We start from the raw sequence: 22106 nt of genomic DNA on the forward strand, positions 1-22106 counted from the left end.
ATTCATCCCTTTCCTTCTCGAGTTTAAATACGTAAAGAACTCTTTTCTGTTTTTCTTTGCATCCTTTGCCAAGGATTTCTCATAATTTGCCTTTCCCTGCCTAATCTCCTTTGTGACTTGGTTACAAACCAGCTTATATATATATATATATATCATAGGCTTCCATGTCACCCATTAATTCAGATGATACGAAGGTTGGCAGGGTTGTTAATGACAGTATGCAACTGCAAGAGGGTCTAGAAATGTTGAGCAGGTTGGCTGAGAAGTTGCAACTGAAGTTTAACATCAACAAATGTTAGGTACTGAATAAGGGTAGCAGTACTCCCAGCATAACATATCAACTGTGTGTTACTACACTCAAGGTGGTAGAGAATGATAAGAACCTGGGGGTAATTGTATAGTCAAATATGAAGTTTTCCGAACAGTGCAGGCAGTCTGCATGAGTAGCTCATAGTGTCTTGTCAATGATATACAGGGATTTTTCTAGCAGGGATATGGAAGTGATTATCACCTTGTATAAGGCAATGGTCAGGCCACACCTTGAGTGCTAGCAGGTCTGGAGGCCTCATTTTAGGAAGGATGTAGAACTGCTGGAATGAGTACAGAGAAGGGCAACAAAATTAGTTAATGGAACAAAGGGTTGCTCTTAAGAAGAAAGGCTTAAGATTTGCAAATTATAGTGTGTGTGTGTGGTGACTAGGCACATGCAAGGTGATCCGAATGAGGTGTATAAGGCCTTGAATGGTCTGAGCAAGCTCAAGGCTGATGGGATTCTACCTCTTGACCAGATTAATCGCCGGAGGGGACATAAATTCAAACTGAGGAAAGACAGTTGTAGATTGGATGTGCGGAAGATTGCCTTTAGTCAGCGTGTGGCTGATTGCTGGAACAAATTTCCATCTGCTGCTGTAGAAGAGGACTGCTTAAATAAATTCAAGGTAGAACTAGACAAACATTTGGAGCGAATGGATGATTGAAATCGGATGGTTTTTTTTTTTTTTTTTTTTTTTTTTTGGCCGATGCTGTATAAGCTTGCTTTCTAGCATCAGATTCCTCTACTAATGCTAACATTCAGAACATAAGTCTCTCTTGGTAAGAGCACTCCTTTGTTCTTATCACCAATCTTGCTGACCTTCTCTGTACTCGTTCTAGCAACTCTCCATCCTTCCTAAAATGAGGCTGCCAGACCTGTAGGCAGTGCTCAAGATGTGGCCTGACCATTGCCTTATACAAGGAAATAATCACATCCTTATCCCTGCTCGAAAAATTCCTGTATATTATTGACTAAACCCCATTATCTGCTCTGGTAGCCCATCTGCAGTGCTCAGAGAACTTCATAGCTGACTGCACAATTACTCCCAGATCTTTTATATTCTCCACTTCCCTGCGTGTAGTACCACACAGTTGGTAAGTTTCTCTTCAGCTACTGCTACCCATAAGCAGTATTTTGCATTTGTCAACGTTTGCCTAATTCTTTTAGATGGTGTCGTAGTAGCATACTGTCTTTACTGTCATTAACAACTCTGCCAACCTTTGTATCATTTGCAAACTTGGACATTAAACCTGATATACCTTCATCAATATCATTGATGAATACACAAAACAACAATGGGCCCAACACTAAACCCTGAGGAACTCCACTGATAACATTAGTCCACATAGAGCAGTGTCCATTTATTACCATTCTCAGTAGTCTCCCACTCAACCATCCCATTATCCATTGCACCAACTTAACCTTAATCCCATACTGCTCTGATTTGAACATCAGTCTTCCATGAGCAACAGTATCAAACGTTTTCCTGAAATCTAAAGTATGTGATATCAAAATTATTTTTTGCATCCGGTTCCTTTGTGATCACATTGTAGTATCCAATCAAATTGGTTAGTCAAGACCTCCCTTTAACAAACCCATGCTGTGTCTGAACTATTACTGCATTCTTGACTAGGTGATTTTGCATCACTTTTTTAACCAGTGACTCCATTATTTTCCCCGTCACAGAAGTCAAAATAACAGGTCTATAATTATCTGTTTCACCCCTTGAGCCCCCCCTTTGTGAATTGGGGATACAATTGCACATCTCCAGTCCATGGGGACCTCTCCTGAATCTAAGGATGCTCTCATAATTATGGTTAAGGGTTTACTTACTTCCCTCGCTGCCTCCTTCAATATAACTGGATAGATTCCATCCACCCCAGGTGCCTTTTTTATGTTTAACTTCAACAATTTCTCTTCCACTTTGCTCTCTGTTATTACAAAATCATTTAGCTCGCTGTTAGTGTTTAGAAAACGTCTGTCCACCCCTTCCTTACAGAATTCCTTATTTGTGAATGTATAGGCAAAATACTCAGCTATCTGAGCAGGATCATCAACAGTCAAAACTACCAATATCATGTGGCCCAATCTGATCCATCACCTTCCTTCTACAGTTTACATAATTATATAAAGAATCTGTTGTTTTTCTTTGCATCCTTTGCCAATTATTTCGCGCAATCAGCATTCGCTTGCCCAGCCTCTTTTGAGACTTGATTATAGAATAGCTAATATCTGCCATGTGCTTCTGTGTCTCCTGAAAATTTATATGCATCCCATGCATTTGTCTTCTCTGCCATAAGCCTCATTAGTTCATCTGACACCCATTTAGGTCTAAAACTTAACAGTATTTCTTAGTTGGTATGAAAAGTCTAGTAGCTTCCAAGATTAATTCCTTGAAGGCTTCCCATTTATAATTCGCTGTTTTTAAGACCTTCATTTGACACCACTGTATAGAATTTAAAAACTGTGTCAGATCACTGTAGTCACCTATATGAAAGCAAATCCCTTCCTTTTTCCCTTGATAGTAGTTGCATATTTAAATAAATCCCACATCAGTACACTGTGATCACTGTCACCTAGTTGTTCCTTTATCTGCAAGTGCATTATGCATGAATAATCACTGCTGGTAATCAAACCAAGATACTCCCTCTGGTTGCTCCTCGAACATGTTGGTGTAGAAATCAATCCTCCAATAAATCCACAAACGTCTTGCTAGCATGCGAGTGACCAACCCACAAGTTCTAGTGAATATGTGAAAAGTTAAAATCCCTATTACAAGACATTAGCATTAGCATTAGTAGAGGCATTTGATGCAAGAAAGCAAGCTTATGCAGCATCAGCCAAAAAAAAAAAAAAAAACCCACTTCCACTTCACCCCTCTGTTCGTTCAAAATACCTGTCCAGCTGAGCCTTAAACTTATTTAGGCTATCAACCTCCACCACAAGGGATGGAAGTCTGTTCAACCAACCAACCACCCGCTGGCTAAAGGCAAATTTCCGCACGTCTATCCTACACCTGTCTTTCCTCAATTTGAATTTATGCCCTCTCAGGTGATTTTTCTGAGCTAGAGGAAGAATCCCATCAGCATTCAGCATGCTCAAACCATTCAAGGCTTTATACACCTCTATCAGATCACCTCGCTGGTGCCTAGTCTCCAGACACTGTAATTTGCAAAACTTAAGCCTTTCTTCGTAAGAGCACCCCTTTGTTCCATTCACTAATCTTGTTGCCCTTCTCTGTACTCGTTCCAGCAGCTCTACATCCTTCTTGAAATGAGGCCTCCAGACCTGTATACAGTACTCTAGGTGTGGCCTGACCATTGCCTTATACAATGGAATAATCACCTCCTTATCCCTGCTGGAAAAATTCCTGTATATCATTGACAATACTCCATGAGCTATTCTTGCAGCCCGTCTGCACTGCTCAGAGAACTTCATATCTGCCTGCACAACCACCCCCAAGTCCCTTTCATTCTCTACCACTGTCAGTGTAGTACCACAGAGTTGATACATTGCTCTGGGGTTGCTGTTTCCCATGTGTAGTACTTTACATTTGTCAATGTTAAACTTCATTTGCCACTTCTCAGCCCATCTGCTCAACCTTTCCAGATCCTGTTGCAGCAGCATAGTGTCAGTAGTGTCCTTGACAATCCTGCCAACCTTTGTATCGTCTGCAAACTTGGACATTAAGCCCGATATACCATCATCAATATCATTTATAAATACAGAAAACAATAATGGACCCAACACTGAGCCCTGAGGGACTCCACTAATAACATCAGTCCACGATGAGCAGTGTCCATTGATTACCACTCTCTGTCTTCTCCCCCTCAACCACCCCTTTATCCATAGCAGCAATTTGCCTCCAATGTCACACTGCTCCAATTTGTGTAGCAGTCTTCCATGTGCAACAGTATCAAAAGCCTTTCTAAGATCCAAGTATATAATATCAAAGTTATTTCCTGCATCCAGTTCTTTTGTGACTGCATCATAGTATCCAATCAAGTTGGTCAGGCAAGACTTCCCCTTAACAAAACCATGCTGTGTCTGAGCTATAACTGAAGTCTTGTCTAAATGATCCTGCAGTGCTTCTTTAACCAGTGCCTCCATTAATTTTCCTGGAACAGAAGTTAAGCTCACAGGTCTATAATTACTTGTGTCAGCCTTTGATCCTCCTTTGTGAATTGGGGTCACATTTGCACATTTCCAGTCTATGGGTACCTCCCCTGAGTACAAGGAAGCTCTCATAATTATGGCTAAGGGTTTTCTTACTTCCTTTGCTGCCTCCTTTACTATATGAGTCTGCTGACGAGGCTACTAGAGACGGTCGTGTTCCAAGCCGCTAAGTGGATTTTTCTTATTTATTGATTTGAAATTATTGTTTTTCTAAAACTTTTGATTTAAATTTAGTAGTATAACATTATTTTGCGATTTTCTGATTAACTTGGTGTAATTATTCTTTACTCGGCCTTGTAATTGCATAAAAGTATCGGTAAAGGTTTCCACGTGTTTCAACTCCGGTACCGTTCGTAATTTTCCCGCCATTGTGATACGATAGTTGTATGCCGTACTAGATAGCGTTAGTTGAACTTCGTTAGGAGTTAAAATGTACGTTTAAATAAATACATATAACGACTTAGATTACAAACGTAATATAATTAATTATATTTAACATAATTAATAACATAACATAATTAATTAATAAATTAATAGAATCATGACTCAGACCAGAGCAGCAAAGCAAAAGGCTCAAGCTAATGGAAGTGCTGTGGCTCAGAGCAGAACTGAGGGGGGCAGTTGTCCTCAGACTCACAGCCTTATAAAATACACTGTTTGCTTGATGTTTGCAGAGCAATCGGGTACGGGACATGATACTGCCAAGGGGGATGTCTTTGTGTGTGCGCGATGCAAGGAGTGTATCGATATCAGGCAACAACTCGGCGTTCTTGTGGGCCTATATGAGAGCTTGAAGGACAGGGTGGATGCCCTCGAAGAAACTAAATTGAGGGGCCCATCAAGCTCTCAGCTGCCCACATCAACGCCAGAGCTTGCACTTGGGCATCGCGTGACACAGAGACAACCCCCAAGGCAGAATGCGCTGGTCCCGAAGGAACTAGTAGTTGTTGGTGACTCTATTGTCAGGGAAACGGGGAACATGCTTTGTAAAAAAGATAGGTGGAACAGGACCAGGGTATGTCTGCCAGAGGCAAAAGTTGATGACGTTGTAGAGCGAATATCATCTTTTAAGGGCACAAAAGGTGATATAGTTGTACACGTTAGCACTAACGATATTAAGAGTAGGAGACCGGCAGAATTACTTAACAAGTACAGGTCACTGTTGAACAAAAGCCGAGAATTAGGGTTGAATTTGAAAGTGTCTGCAATTCTGCCCAGACACGATAGGAGGGAGTATATGATGAGAGCCTTGTCGATCAATTTGGCCCTGGAAAGATTGTGCAAGGCTCAAGGGGTAGAATTTTTTTCAGCCTGGACTGTACTTGTTAACAGGAGAGATTGCTTCTACAGGGATGGGATACAATTAAATAGAAAGGGTGCAAGAATATTTGCTGATGCTATCGAGGCAGTGTTAGGTGGGTCGGAAAACTGCTAGCTTGGGGGGAGACAAAGACCAATAGATTGACAGTAGCCACTGGCAGAGGTGAAAGAGATTCTTGCACTGCTTCTATTAGAATGAGCAGAAGCCTGAAAAACAAGATGCATGGTATTTCAGAGACTGCTGGGAGCCATTGCGGTACAAGTAAACACATGGGTTGTGTTAGGGTAGCTAAGAATAGAAACAGGTGCAGGTATACTTGCGTGTACACCAATGCTAGGAGTTTAGTAAATAAATTTGATGAATTTGAGGTATTGCTCAAAACATCAAAGGCAGATATTGTTGGGATATCAGAGACGTGGTGTCACACAGATATAAGGGATGCAGAAATGCAATTTGTGGAGTACAACGTCTACAGAAAGGATAGACAGGATAGGAAGGGGGGAGGGGTTATGCTTTTAGTTAAGAAACACATAAAAACCAAGGAAGTGAAGCCAGTCGACATCGCTGTACAGTGCAGTGTTGAGTCAGTTTGGTGTGACATAAGCATTGGGAGATCAAAATTGAGAGTAGGAGTGTGCTATAGGCCTAATGACTCTGATGAGTATAATAAGGAACTGTACAGGGAAATAGAGTGGGCCAGTAAATCAGAGAGTCTTATAATGGGAGATTTTAATTTCCCAGATATTGACTGGAATTTGGGGGCTGGTCACTCACACACTAGCAAGGCGTTTGTGGATTTATTGGATGATTGTTTTCTACATCAGCATGCTCGGGAGGCAACCAGAGGGAGTAATACTCTTGATTTGATTATCAACAGTGATTCTTCATGCATTAAGAATCTGCAGATAAATGAACCACTAGGTGGCAGTGATCACAGTGTGCTGAAGTGGGATTTACTCAAAGAGGTAACTACCATTAGGGGTAAAGGGAAGGGTTATTGCTTCCGTAAAGGCGACTACGATGGACTGAGACAGTATTTAAATTCTATACAGTGGGACCAACTGATGATGTTACCAACAGCAAATTCAAAATGGGAAGCATTCAAAGAACTTATCTTGGAAGCTACTAGGCTTTACATACCAACTAAGAAATATTGTTCAAGGTTTAGGCCAAAATGGATGTCAGATGAACTAATGAGGCATATGGCAGAGAAGAAAAATGCATGGGATACTTACAAATTAACACATGACACAGAAGCCTATGATAGATACAAGTTGATATGCAACCAAGTTACAAAGGAGGTTAGGCAGGCGAAGGCAGATTACGAGAAATCCTTGGCAAGGGATGCAAAGAAAAACAGCAAAGAGTTCTTTACTTATGTAAACTCTAGAAGGAAGGGGATGAATCAGATTGGTCCACTTGATATTGATGAGTCAACTGTTGATGATCCTGCTCAGGTAGCTAACAAACTAAATGAATATTTTGCATCGACATTCACACATGAGGAGTTATTCAGCAAGGGGAATGCCAGAGGTGTATTCAACTCTAGCAGTAAGCTACAGAATCTTGAAATAACTGGGAGTAAAGTGGAGGAGAAACTGTTGAAGATAAACACAAGAAAGGCACCCGGGGTGGATGGGATCTATCCAGTTATATTAAAGGAGGCAGCAAAGGAAGTAAGCAAACCCTTATCCATAATTATGAGAGCTTCCTTGGACTCAGGGGAGGTACCCATAGACTGGAAATGTGCAAATGTGACCCCAATTCACAAAGGAGGATCAAAGGCTGACACAAGTAATTATAGACCTGTGAGCTTAACTTCTGTTCCAGGAAAATTAATGGAGGCACTGGTTAAAGAAGCACTGCAGGATCATTTAGACAAGACTTCAGTTATAGCTCAGACACAGCATGGTTTTGTTAAGGGGATGTCTTGCCTGACCAACTTGATTGGATACTATGATGCAGTCACAAAAGAACTGGATTCAGGGAATAACTTTGATATTATATACTTGGATCTTAGAAAGGCTTTTGATACTGTTGCACATGGAAGACTGCTACACAAATTGGAGCAGTGTGACATTGGAGGCAAATTGCTGCTATGGATAAAGGGGTGGTTGAGGGGGAGAAGACAGAGAGTGGTAATCAATGGACACTGCTCATCGTGGACTAATGCTATTAGTGGAGTCCCTCAGGGCTCAGTGTTGGGTCCATTATTGTTTTCTGTATTTATAAATGATATTGATGATGGTATATCAAGCTTAATGTCCAAGTTTGCAGATGATACAAAGGTTGGCAGGGTTGTCAAGGACACTACTGACACTATGCTGCTGCAACAGGATCTGGAAAGGTTGAGCAGATGGGCTGAGAGGTGGCAAATGAAGTTTAACATTGACAAATGTAAAGTACTACACATGGGAAAAAGCAACCCCAGAGCAACGTATCAACTCTGTGGTACTACACTGACAGTGGTAGAGAATGAAAGGGACTTGGGGGTGATTGTGCAGGCAGATATGAAGTTCTCTGAGCAGTGCAGACGTGTTGCAAGAGTAGCTCATGGAGTATTGTCAATGATATACAGGAATTTTTCCAGCAGGGATTTTTTTTTTTTTTTTTTGATTTGGTAGTTGTTGGCGCATCGGCTTCTGTGGCCATGTTGCACCTCCCAAGGTTTTTTGCAGTACTTTGATCCAAGCCCGAAGCGGGAATCGAACCCGCGACCCTTGGGTTGCCGGGCAGGTACTTTACCCACTCGGCTAGCCCGGTCGGCTCAGCAGGGATAAGGAGGTGATTATTCCATTGTATAAGGCAATGGTCAGGCCACACCTAGAGTACTGTATACAGGTCTGGAGGCCTCATTTCAAGAAGGATGTAGAGCTGCTGGAACGAGTACAGAGAAGGGCAACAAGATTAGTGAATGGAACAAAGGGGTGCTCTTACGAAGAAAGGCTTAAGTTTTCCAAATTACAGTGTCTGGAGACTAGGCACCAGCGAGGTGCTCTGATAGAGGTGTATAAAGCCTTGAATGGTTTAAGCATGCTCAATGCTGATGGGATTCTTCCTCTAGCTCAGAAAAATCACCTGAGAGGGCATAAATTCAAATTGAGGAAAGACAGATGTAGGATAGACGTGCGGAAATTTGCCTTTAGCCAGCGGGTGGTTGGTTGGTGGAACAGACTGCCATCCCTTGTGGTGGAGGTTGATAGCCTAAATAAGTTTAAGGCTCAGCTGGACAGGTATTTTGAACGAACAGAGGGGTGAAGTGGAAGTGTTTTTTTTTTTTTTTTTTTTTTTTTTTTTGGCTGATGCTGCATAAGCTTGCTTTCTTGCATCAAATGCCTCTACTAATGCTAATAATGCTAATGCTAATAACTGGATAGATCCCATCCACCCCGGGTGCCTTTCTTGTGTTTATCTTCAACAGTTTCTCCTCCACTTTACTCCCAGTTATTTCAAGATTCTGTAGCTTACTGCTAGAGTTGAATACACCTCTGGCATTCCCCTCGCTGAATAACTCCTCATGTGTGAATGTCGATGCAAAATATTCATTTAATTTGTCACCTACCTGAGCAGGATCATCAACACTTGACCCATCAATATCAAGTGTGGACCAATCTGATTCATCCCCTTCCTTCTAGAGTTTACATAAGTAAAGAACTCTTTGCTGTTTTTCTTTGCATCCCTTGCCAAGGATTTCTCGTAATCTGCCTTCGCCTGCCTAACCTCCTTTGTAACTTGGTTGCATATCAACTTGTATCTATCATAATCTTCTGTGTCATGTGTTAATTTGTATGTATCCCATGCATTTTTCTTCGCTGCCATATGCCTCATTAGTTCATCTGACATCCATTTTGGCCTAAACCTTGAACAATATTTCTTAGTTGGTATGTAAAGCCTAGTAGCTTCCAAGATAAGTTCTTTGAATGCTTCCCATTTTGAATTTGCTGTTGGTAACATCATCAGTTGGTCCCACTGTATAGAATTTAAATACTGTCTCAGTCCATCGTAGTCGCCTTTACGGAAGCAGTAACCCTTCCCTTTACCCCTAATGGTAGTTACCTCTTTGAGTAAATCCCACTTCAGCACACTGTGATCACTGCCACCTAGTGGTTCATTTATCTGCAGATTCTTAATGCATGAAGAATCACTGCTGATAATCAAATCAAGAGTATTACTCCCTCTAGTTGCCTCCCGAACATGCTGATGTAGAAAACAATCATCCAATAAATCCAGAAAAGCCCTGCTAGTGTGTGAGTAACCAGCAACCAAATTCCAGTCAATATCTGGGAAATTAAAATCTCCCATTATAAGACACTCTGATTTACTATCCCACTCTATTTCCCTGTACAGTTCCTTATTATACTCATCAGAGTCATTAGGCCTATAGCACACTCCTACTCTCAATTTTGATCTCCCAGTGTTTATGTCACACCAAACTGACTCCACACTGCACTGTCCAGCGATGTCGACTGGCTTCACTTCCTTGGTTTTTATGTGTTTCTTAACTAATAGCATAACCCCTCCCCCCTTCCTATCCTGTCTATCCTTTCTGTAGACGTATTCCCCAAATTGCAGTTCTGCATCCCTTATATCTGTGTGACACCACATCTCTGATATCCCAACAATATCTGCCTTTGATGTTTTGAGCAATACCTCAAATTCATCAAATTTATTTACTAAACTCCTAGCATTGGTGTACACGCAAGTATACCTGCACCTGTTTCTATTCTTAGCTACCCTAACACAACCCATGTGTTTACTTGTACCGCAATGGCTCCCAGCAGTCTCTGAAATACCATGCATCTTGTTTTTCAGGCTTCTGCTCATTCTAATAGAAGCAGTGCAAGAATCTCTTTCACCTCTGCCAGTGGCTACTGTCAATCTATTGGTCTTTGTCTCCCCCCAAGCTAGCAGTTTTCCGACCCATCTAACACTGCCTCGATAGCATCAGCAAATATTCTTGCACCCTTTCTATTTAAGTGTATCCCATCCCTGTAGAAGCAATCTCTCCTGTTAACAAGTACAGTCCAGGCTGAAAAAAATTCTACCCCTTGAGCCTTGCACAATCTTTCCAGGGCCGAATTGATCGACAAGGCTCTCATCATATACTCCCTCCTATCGTGTCTGGGCAGAATTCCAGACACTTTCAAATTCAACCCTATATTCTTATTTACATTCTTATTTACTGGCCCACTCTATTTCCCTGCACAATTGTTCATTGTACTCACTAGAGTCTTTAGGCCTATAACACATTTCTACTCTCATTTTCCCTTTCCCAGTGTTCAACATTGCATTGTCTACCCATGTCAACTGGATGCACTTCCTTAGATTTTATGTGTTTTTTAACTAACAGCATAACCCCTACCCCCTTCCTACCCTGTCTAGCCTTTCTGTATATTTTGTACTCCCCAGATTTCAATGTGTGCTGCCTTATAACTGTGTGATACCATTACTCTGATTTCCAAACAATATCTGCCTTTGCTATCTTAACCAGCACTTCAAATTCATGAAATTTATTTACTATGCTTCTAGCATTGATATACATGCAAGTATACATGCACCTGTTCCTACTCTTAGTAGGAACAGGCGCATGTATTTACTTGTATACACAGCCCGTGTATTTACTTGTTACAGCATTAGCATTAGTAGAGGCATACAATGCAAGAAAGCAAGCTTACTTAGCATCAGCCAACAAAAAAAAAAAAAAAAAATCCCCATTTCAGATCCATTCCCTGTAAACATTTGTCCAGTTCCTCCTTGAATTTATTTAAGCTATAAACTTCCAGAACAACAGATCATGCCGCAGACTACAGCAACAGAGCAACTGGCACAAATGCTGTGACTCAGGGGAAAACCGAGGATAGAGATTCTCCAACGCCTCACAGCCTAAAAAAATGTGCATCTTGTGAAATGTTTGTGGGCTTTCTGGAACAGGACATGATCTAGCTATGGTGGATGTCTTTGTGTGTGTGTGTGCTAGATGCAGAGCGTGTCAAGAAATTGGCACAAACTCTGCATTCTGGTGAGCACTTATGAGAGTTCAAAGAGTCGGGTAGATGCCCATGAAGGTCTCAGCTGCCCAGCTCAATGCTAGGGCTTATGAATCAGGCAACACAGCAGCAATCTCCAAGGCAGAATGCACTGGTCCCACAAGAGTTAGTTATTGTCGGTGACACTATTGTCAGGGATGGGTAATACACTGAAAATAATATAAAAAAGGTCGGCGGAATAGGACCAGAGTATGTCTGCCAGGGGCAATAGTTGTTGGGGTTTGTAGAGCAGATATCATCTTTGAAGGGCACAAAAGGTAATATTGTTTTACACGTTGGCACTAATGACCTTGAGAGAAAGAGATCTGCAGATTTACTTAACAAGTCGTGAGTTAGGGTTAAATTTGAAAGTGTCTGCAATTCTGCCCACACACAATAGGAGGGAGTTCATGATGAGAGCCTTGTCAATTAATTCAGCCTTGGAGAGATTGTGCAAGGCTCATGGAGTAGAATTTTCTCAGCATGGTTGTTAACAGGCGAGATTGCTTCTACAGAAATGGAATACACTTAAAGAGAAGGGATGCAAGAATATTTTCTGATGCTATCGAGGCAGAGTTAGTTGGGTCGGAAAACTGCTAACTTGGTGAGATCCACAGACTAAAAGATTAGCAGTAGCTGCAGACAGAGGTGAAAGTGATTCTTGCACTGCTTTTATTAGAATGGAGGGTGGGGTCATCATGGAACAAATAAATACATGGGCTGTGCTAGGGCAACTAAGATTAATAATAGGTGCATGTATACTTGCGTGTACACCAAGCAAGTATACATGCGCATATTCCTACTCTTAGTTATCCTAACACAGCCCGTGTATTTACTTGTTACATAATGAATCCCAGCAGCTCTTGAAATTCCCAGCAACTTGCTCTCTAGGCTGCTGCTCATTACAATAGAAGCAGTGCATCACTTTCATCTCTGCCTGCAGCCACTGTTGATCTTTCAGTTTATGAATCCACCCAAGCTAGAAGTTTTCCGACCCACTTAACACTGCCTCAACAGCATCAGCAAATATTCTTGCACCCTTTCTATTTAAGGGTATCCCATCACTGTAGAAACAATGTCTCCTGTTAGCAAGCACACACCACACTGAAAAAAATTCTACCCCATTACCCTTGCACAATCTCTCCAGTGATGAATTGATTGAACCCTAACTCGCGACTTTTTTTCAACATTGATCTGTACTTGTTAAGTAAATTAGTTGGCACTAATGACCTTAAGAGTAAGAACTCTTAAGGTCATTAGTGCCAACGTTTACAACAATATCACCTTTTGTGCCTTTAAAAGATGATATCTGCTCTACGACATCATAAACTTTTGCCCCTGGTTCTGTTTCACCCATCCTTTTTGCATAATATATTCTCTTTCTCCCTGACAATAACTAGCTCCAGATGAATAACTAGTTCTAGATCATTATTAATAAGGCTTCTATTTTCTCCATCAGAAAATTAAGCAAATGCTGCAGTTTCAAAGCTATCGATGAAATTACGTTCTGAATGTACATCTTTGTCTTTATTTTTCCTTCTAGTATGCACAGTAGATTCAGACAACCACATTGAATTAGCAACCTCAATCGTGCAATCACCCTTTTCAAGGTACTTAAACACTGTGTTTACTTCTAAATTAATATATTTTCTCTTACCAGTACAAGGAGTTAAAGAAGATAGTATTTTTGAAGACATAATGAGTAATAAATTCCTTTAAAACATGAATCATAAACAATTTAAAAAATTTTGCAGTGCAGAAACATAATAAGCAATTTTAAACACATAATAAAAGAATAACATAAAAGTAAAGAAAGAAAAGGAAATACATAATTCTGACAATATTGATTATCAACAGTTTTTTTTTTTTCCCTACATTTTAATACATTCAGCTACATGTAGCATGATCACAAAACCACACAAACCACATGGAGTGTACATAACACGGTTGATGCCAAAAAATGATAAAGCACCACAGATATTCTGTTATTCTTTATTTCCAAGTAATATAAGTATGTAACCAGTACAAAGCACAAACTAGAACTTAATCTCAAGTTTAACTTAGTTTCAGTTCAATTCCGTTGGTACAACAGTGGTTTGGTACAAATTAATTGTACTAACCCAAGCATGGTACTAAGTACTATAGGTTCTAATACCTCGTATTTGGGGTTTACATAAAAAAAAAAAAAAAAAAATTGTAATGTTAAGATTGAGTAATAACAACATTTGATCCAATATGGTGCATAAGAAGTAAAAGAGATGCATGAAACATTGAGATTCGTGTGGTTTCCTTGGCAGTGAAACTGCAAAAAGCAAAAATTATAGCAACACTAAACAAAAGCATTCCTTCATTCGAAACTCAAAAATGAAAGCATCTTAAATGAGAGATACCTGTACATATTTATTTATATATGTACAGGTATCTGTACATATATAAATAAATGAACTGTAATATATAAATATAAAAATATGTATATAAATAAGATGAACTGTATTTTTAACCAAGCTATAAAGTCTATTAGCTCAGAAATTGAAAATAAATAGAAAATTAGTAATAAAATAAAAACTAATATTTCTATTTTATTAGTTTTTCTAGCAAAGTATTTCATGCTTTGCTATAAATAAATTATATTTATTTTCTTTACTTCAGAGCTGAGTATAAATTACTTTTCTATTATGGCAACTTGCATTCATTTGTTTCATAATTTTTTTCATGGCATTCTTGTAAAGGATTAAGCTCACATTAACCTTACCAGGAGGTTCAATTCAAAGGTGGCAGTCAATAAATTGACTGCCACCTTTGAATTGAATAAAACTATAATACTTTCAAATGTGTGAAAAAAAAAAAAAAAAAAACCTATTCAGGTTGTATAGTAACATAAACAATTTGCTACTGTTTTATTACTATTTACTTCTTTTAGTGGTAATTTGATAAAAAAAAAAAAAAAAAACCTGTTTATTCTACATCCATAATTGGGTGAAGAACAACAAATCACCATAGCTATGACACAAATATATTACCAGACTGTATCTATATATTAAATTTGTCAGATTTAAAATATATTTATTATTAAATACGGTTTACCTCATTTAGTGTCTCATCCTTTTGATTTTCTAAATCTGATATCTTCTGTTTCATTTTTGATATGTTATGTATACAATCTTGTTTCACCAATAGCAAGTCATGAATGCCACCTTGAAGTTTAGCCTATATTAAGAACAACAGAGAAATGATAACATAGTTCAAAGACACAGAATAAAAACAAAAATCCTTTTGCCAATTTCACTGCATTGATATCAAGACAACTGACAAGAAATGTGTACAACTAAAAGAACAGCAAAAAAAAAAAAAAAAAACCGCTATGATTATTATTTTTTGTTTTGCAATTTACATTTGAAGGAAAAAATATCATAACCTTTGTTATAACACATTTTAATTACGAGTACACATATGGGGATAAAATATAAACAAAGCATGCTTAAACTTAAATGATAGCACAGTTAGAAGCACATCAGAACAGCCCCCAACACCATAAAAAAAAATTCCTGTGCCCTCAAATAACAACTGCCACCATTTTCATTAACTATGCCTGCACACACATAACTCACCCAACATATCCATATTCAACTACTCCTTTCTGGGTAAAAATAAAACTGCTCAGGTTATATATTCCCCTAACTTTACAAAACAAAATCAGCTAATTACTAGTAATCAAATAACACAAATTAATCCCACCAAGATGTATAAAGATAATTAAGCACAAATTAAAAATTCTGTACATGTGGTGGAATTAATTTACCAGCCACATTTGTTAATCCCAAGTATATGAATGGCAAATATAAAAACTTAGGTAAACTGGAGTGGTTTTGCTCACCTATCCATGTGTAAAGTCTGCTGGAGACTATTTTCTTTATGCCAACATCTAAGTAAATCTTTCAGTGGATATCCAAACAATTGGAGAGGCTCTACATGGTTTCAAATCTATTTAAGAAAGCTTCCTCAAATGGATGATAATAACATAGATTAACTAACCTTAAACATACAAGAATTTCCCCCAATTTTATATAGGAGTGTAAAATGCAATGTACTGCATATGGGTAGTAGTAATCACAAAGTAACATACCAACTGTATGGTATACATGCAGGATAGTGGAAATGAAAAAGACAGTGGGATAATTGTGCAGTCAAATATGAAGTTCTTCAGCAATACAGATACACTGCCAGGACAACACATGGGGTTTTGTCAATGATATACAGGAATTTTACTAGCAGGGATAAGGAGGTGATTATTCCATTGTATAAAGCAATGATCAGCCACATCTTCTGTACTGCATACAAGACAGGCCTAATTTTGGGAAGGATGTAAAGCTGCTGGAGCGAGTAAGGAGCGTGGCAATGAGATTGGTGTGAGGAACAACGGGATGCTCTTATCAAGAAAGCAGTAGTAAGTATTAGCAATAGTAATGACAAATGATGCAAGAAAGCAAACTCAGCAAAAAAAAAATTTCTTCCTTGAATTTATTCAACCCATACACTTCCACAACAGAAGGAAGCCAGTTCCAACACTCAACCACCCACTGGCTGAAGGAAAACTTCTGCACATCTATCCTGCAACCAACCTTCCACAACTTGAATTAATGGCCCCTCATGTGTGTAGTTTCAGCAAGTGGAAGAATGACACTAACATTCAGCTTACTCAATCCATTCAAGGCCTTAAAACACCTCAATCAGATCTCCCCGCAGGTGCCTAGTCTTGAAATGCTGCAATTTGGAGAGTACTGAAGCCTTTCTAGGTAAGAGCACCCTTTTGTTTCCTGCACCAGCCTAGTTGCCCCTCTCAGCACCCACTATGATTGCAGAGAGGGGCAGAAGATCTACATCCTTCCCAAAGTGAGGCCTCCAGACCTGTATACAGTACTCAAGATGCAGCCCAACCATAAACTTATTCAATGACCTCCCTATCCCTGCCAACAAAGCTTCTGCATATCACTGACAAAACCCCATGAGCTGTCCCAGCAACATGACTGCACTGCTCAGATAACTACATGTATGGCTGTACAACCCCCCCAAGGTCCCTCTCACTCTCTACTACGCCAAGTGCAATACTACACAATTGATAAGCCACTATGGGGCCACTGCCACCCACATGCAGCACCTTGCACTTGTCCATGCCAAACTTCAACCACCATCTCCCAACACAAGGACTAATTTTCTTAGCTCTTGTTACAACAGCTCACTCTGATGACTGTCATTAACCACCCTCCCAACTTTTGCATCATCCACAAGCCGAATATACCTTCATCAATATCATTGATAAATATTGAAAACGATAATGGGTCAGCACCAAAATCCAGGGAACTCCACCAACAACATCAGTTCATGAAGAGCACTGCCACTCTCCATCTTCCTCCATCAAACTATCCCTCTATCCACAGCAGAAACTTGCTCTTGATGTCACACTGCTCCAGTTTATACAGCAGTACCCCATATGCAACAGCATTAAAAGCCTTCCAGAAAAAGTGTATGAGGTCAAAGTTATTTTTTACATCAAGTTCCTTGGGTCACTGCATCATAGAAACCTATCAGATTGATTAGACAAGACCACCCATTAATAAATCCATCCCGTGATTGCAGTGTAATTGCATGCCTGTCCAGATGGTCCTGCATTACCTCTTTAACCAGTGATTCCATTATTTTCCCTGTTCCAGGGAAAATAATGGAATCTATAATTATCTATAATGGAATCAGGTCTATAATTACACGTGTCGCCTTTTGATCCCCTTTATGAATTTAGGATACATTCACATCTCCAGTCCATAGGAACCTCCCCTGAATCCAAAGATGCTCTCATAATTAAGATTAAAGATTTGTTTACCTTCTTTGCTGCCTCCTTTAATATAACTGGATAGATTCCATCCACCCCAAGTGCTTTTTTATGTCCATCTTCAATAATTTCAACTCCACCTTCCTTTCAGTTATCACAAATTCATTTAGCTCCTTGTTGAGTTTGATAAACTTCTGGCATCCCTTTACCTACAGATTTTATCATGTGTGAATGCAGATGCAAAATGCCTATTCAAATTGTCTGCAACCTGAGCAGGATCATCAACAGTTAACACATAGACATCAAGTGGCCCAATGTGACTGAACTCCTTCCTTCTACTGTTAATATAAACACAGAAGTCTGCTATTTTTTTGCATTCTTTGCCAGAGACATCTCATAACCTGCCCTACTTTGCCTACCCTCCTTTATGACTTGATTATAGACTAGTTTGTATCTACCATAGCCTTCTATATTACTTGATAATATATATGTATCCCTTGCACTTTTATTCTCTGCCACATGTCTCAATAGTCTCAGATCCATTTAAATCTAAGCCGTGATTTCTTTGTTGGTATTATAAGCCTAGTAACACCTTTGATTACTTCCCTGAATACTTCCTATTTAAAATTTCTGCTAGTAACATCATCAGTTGGTCTCACTGCATAGTATTTAAAAAATTTCTGAGATTCCTGTAGTTACCCTTGACAGTATTTATGTCTTTAATTAAATTCCACATTAGTAGACTGTGACTGCTGCCACCCTGGTGAATCTTTTACCTGAAGATTCTTCATGCACAAAGACTCACTGCTACTAACCAGATCAAGATGCAGTTCCTCTTGATCAAGATACTGCTTCCTCTTGTTGCCTCTCTAACATGCTTCTATAAAAATATAAAAAATATAAAAATGTTATAAAAATATATGAAAGGGCAAGAGAAACGGACAGAGTTTCATGGTTACAGATATCCATGATTCACTATGGTTGTAATCTAGAATCAGGTAACAAAAAAAAAAAAAAAAAAAAAAAAACAGTTCGATGCAGAATCTTTAGTTGAGTATTGTAATGATCAAGAAACCAGCAAAGGCCCCGAAATGTAGTAGTAGTAGTAGCATGTGATGCAAGAAAGCAAGTGTATGAGCTTATGCAGCATCAGCCAAAAAAAAAAAAATCACACCATTCCCTCCAAATGCCTGTCCAGTTCTTCCTTAAATTTATTTAACCTATCAACTTCCACAACGACAGATGGAAGTTTGTTCCAGCAATTAACCACCCGCTGGCTAAAGGCAAATTTCTGCACATCTATTCTACATCTGTCTTTTCTAATTTGAATTTAAGCCCCTTAGGTTCATAATCTGAACAAGTTGAAGGATCCCATCAGAATTCAGTGTGCTCAACCCATTCAAGGCCTTATACACCTCAATCAGATCACCGTGCAGGTGCCTAGTCTCCAGCCACTGCAGTTTGCAGAACTGAAGCCTCTCTTGGTAAGAGGATCCCTTCATTCCCCTTACCAACCTTGTTGCCCTTCTCTATACATGCTCAAGCAAATCTACATCCTTCCTAAAATGAGGCCTCCAGACCTGTACGCAGTACTCAATGCGTGGCCTGACCATTGCCTTATACAAAAGGACAATCACCTCCTTTTCCCTGCTAGCAAAATTCCTATATATCATTGACAAAACCCCATGACCTGCCCTGACAGCCTGTCTGCAGTGATCAGAAAACTTCATATCTGACTGCACAATTACTCCCAGGTCTTTTTCATTTTCTACCACCTTAAGTGTAGTACCACACAGTTGATACGTTTCTCTGGGGTTACTTCTACCCATATGCAGTACTTTGCATTTGTCAAGGTTAAACTTCAGGTGCCACTTCTTAGCCCATCTGGCCAAATTATCTAGATCCTGTTGCAGTAGCACACTGCTATTACTGTCATTAACAACCCTGCCAACCTTTGTATCATCTGCCAACTTCGACACTAAGCCTGATATACCTTCATCAATATCATTGATAAATATTCAAAACAACACTGGACCCAACACCGAAACCTGTGGGACTCCACTAATAACATTAGTCCGCGAAGAGCAGCACCCGTTTATTACCACCCTCTGTCTTCTCCCACTGAACCATCCTTTTATCCATTGTAGCAACTTACCCTTAATACCATTCTGCTCCAATTTGTACAAAAGTCTTCCATGTGCAACAGTGTCAAAAGCTTTCCTGAAATCCAAATATATGATATCAAAATTATTTTTTGCATCCAGTTCCTTTGTTACCACATCATAATATCCTATCAAATTTGTCAGACAAGACTTTCCCTTAACAAACCCATGCTGTGTCTGAATTATTGCTGCAGTCTTGTCTAGATGATCCTGCAATGCATCTTTAACCAGTGACTCCATTATTTTACCCGGAACAGAAGTTAAAATAACTGGTCTGTAATTACTCATGTCACCCTTCGATCCCCCTTTGTGAATTGGGGATAGAGTTGCACATCTCCAGTCTGTGGGGACCTCCCCTGAGTCCAAGGGTGCTCTCATAATTATGGCTAAGGGTTTGCTTAGTTGCTTTACTGCCTCTAATATATCTGGATAGATCCCATCCACCCCAGGTGCCTTTCTTATGTTTAACTTAAACAATTTCTCCTCCACTTTGCTCTCAGTTATTACAAAATGTGATAGCTGATTCTGAAATTGGATGACAAAGAATGGTAGAACATCAAATTCAGCATCCTGACATAGCACATTCCAGGTTTTTTTTTTTTTTTTTTAATCCAGATTTTTGAATATTATGCATATAGTAAGTATTTAGGAATAATTCATTATTTTTATTAGATAATACGGTAGATCTGATCCACATAATCAATACAGAATGACAGTCGCCAGTGTTAAGCCAAATTTAACCTGTACTGCTGAACAGCACAGTGCCATTACTAATCATAATATCAAATACAGGAGAACAATTACTGGTATGGTAGTGACTATATTCATGTTAAAATAATTAGCTGTAAACTTCTGCACCTATGTGGTGTGCCGGAGTATAAACAGAACCTTTTCTTTTATTGTTTTTTTTTCCCCCCCTCAGCCTATGATCATTATTTCTCAGACAGAAATATCTGTCAGAGAAATAATGATCATAGGCTGCTTCTGGAATGGGTATGATGACCACCCATTATTGAGTTTTTCTTCATGTTTCCAACATTCTGAAAATTTTTTCTTTGAGTGCAGTTTTCACCATGGGAAAAAGAAGAAGTCTACCAGTACTAGGTCAGGTGAGTAGGGTAGACGATGGGTCTGTACAATGCCATGTTTTATCAGAAATGTCTTCAAACAAGAATGGACGAGGGTATTATCGTAATTGCAATCTCACCTGGGAAATGCACTTCAATAGTCTTTGAAGCACCTGTACACTGAATGCTGCATTCTTTCCCCCTTCAAGAAGAAAATCAATGCTGTGTTCAAAATATGATCAGCATTATTAACCCTGAACTTCTATAAACAAAACTTTTTGGGCCTTGGTGATAATTTTGAAGTCAACAACATGCTCTGATGCTTTGTCTCCGAGTTGTACAGAAACTCCCAACACTCATCTCCAGTGACAATATATAGACATATAGACAATATACAAATTTTGTATATCGAGAGTGGATGCGAGAGTACATGTGAATAGGCAAAGTTTTTATGGCTCCAGCAAATAGAGAAGTTTTTGCTTTTTTATTGACTTAAATTGGCATATTAATTTATTTTTTAGAGTTACTTTATATTCCTAGTAACAATACTTGAGTTTAAATTGAATTTAGATAGAGATTTTGTAGGTTATTACTTAGTATCGGTAAGGGTATCAAATCCACGTGTGGACAGGTTTTGCAGATGCCATTTTTAATTATACTTAGCTGCTTTATTGACTTAATTGTTTTAGATTAAATTATTTTCTATAAGTAGCTTATAGACCTAGTCAAGCTCCATGGTTCATTTGGAATTTAGATAGCGCGATTTGGGAAGTAAATAATACCTCATGTCCATAGATTAACCGTTCATAACTTGCCGCCATTGTTATACAATACAACATGTGCTAGCATAAGGTTTAACGGAAAATTAGATAGCGAGTATAGTAGTATCAATTAATCAGTACAATTTATTAATCTTATTAAATTTCCTTGTCAATTGAATTGTACTTTTTTAACTAAATAAATATAGCAACCTAGTTATTACAAACGTGACATCACAAATTAATACATATAAGTTGACAGGGGATAAGAAAGTCATAAAGCATAACTCGGAGATAATATTCGATACCGAAATACATATACAGGTGACCCCCGCTTAACGCTGATAATTGGTTCCGTAAAAACAGAGCGCTAAGTGAATCCGCGCTAAGCGAGTGCCACATTCCCATAAGGTAACATATGTATTTGTGAGTTGCGGTCGGTGCCATAGGATATTTCCT

At 39.1% G+C, this 22106-nt stretch overlaps 1 protein-coding gene across 4 annotated transcripts in view; it reads right to left on the reverse strand.

The window, feature by feature from the left end:
• LOC150080048 (uncharacterized) overlaps positions 1–22106 on the reverse strand; it is a 477066-nt gene that overhangs the window by 201594 nt on the left and 253366 nt on the right. For all 4 annotated transcript variants that reach the window (XM_090381622.1, XM_090381621.1, XM_090381619.1 and 1 more), the window contains one exon: positions 14921–15043. In XM_090381622.1, the coding sequence (XP_090237748.1) occupies positions 14921–15043 (123 nt within the window). The remainder of the gene's footprint in view (positions 1–14920; positions 15044–22106) is intronic.

The sequence above is a fragment of the Mastigoproctus giganteus genome, chromosome 9 (assembly GCF_048544385.1).
Source record: "Mastigoproctus giganteus isolate SK-2022 chromosome 9, ASM4854438v1, whole genome shotgun sequence".
Taxonomy (NCBI): Eukaryota; Metazoa; Arthropoda; class Arachnida; order Uropygi; family Thelyphonidae; genus Mastigoproctus; species Mastigoproctus giganteus.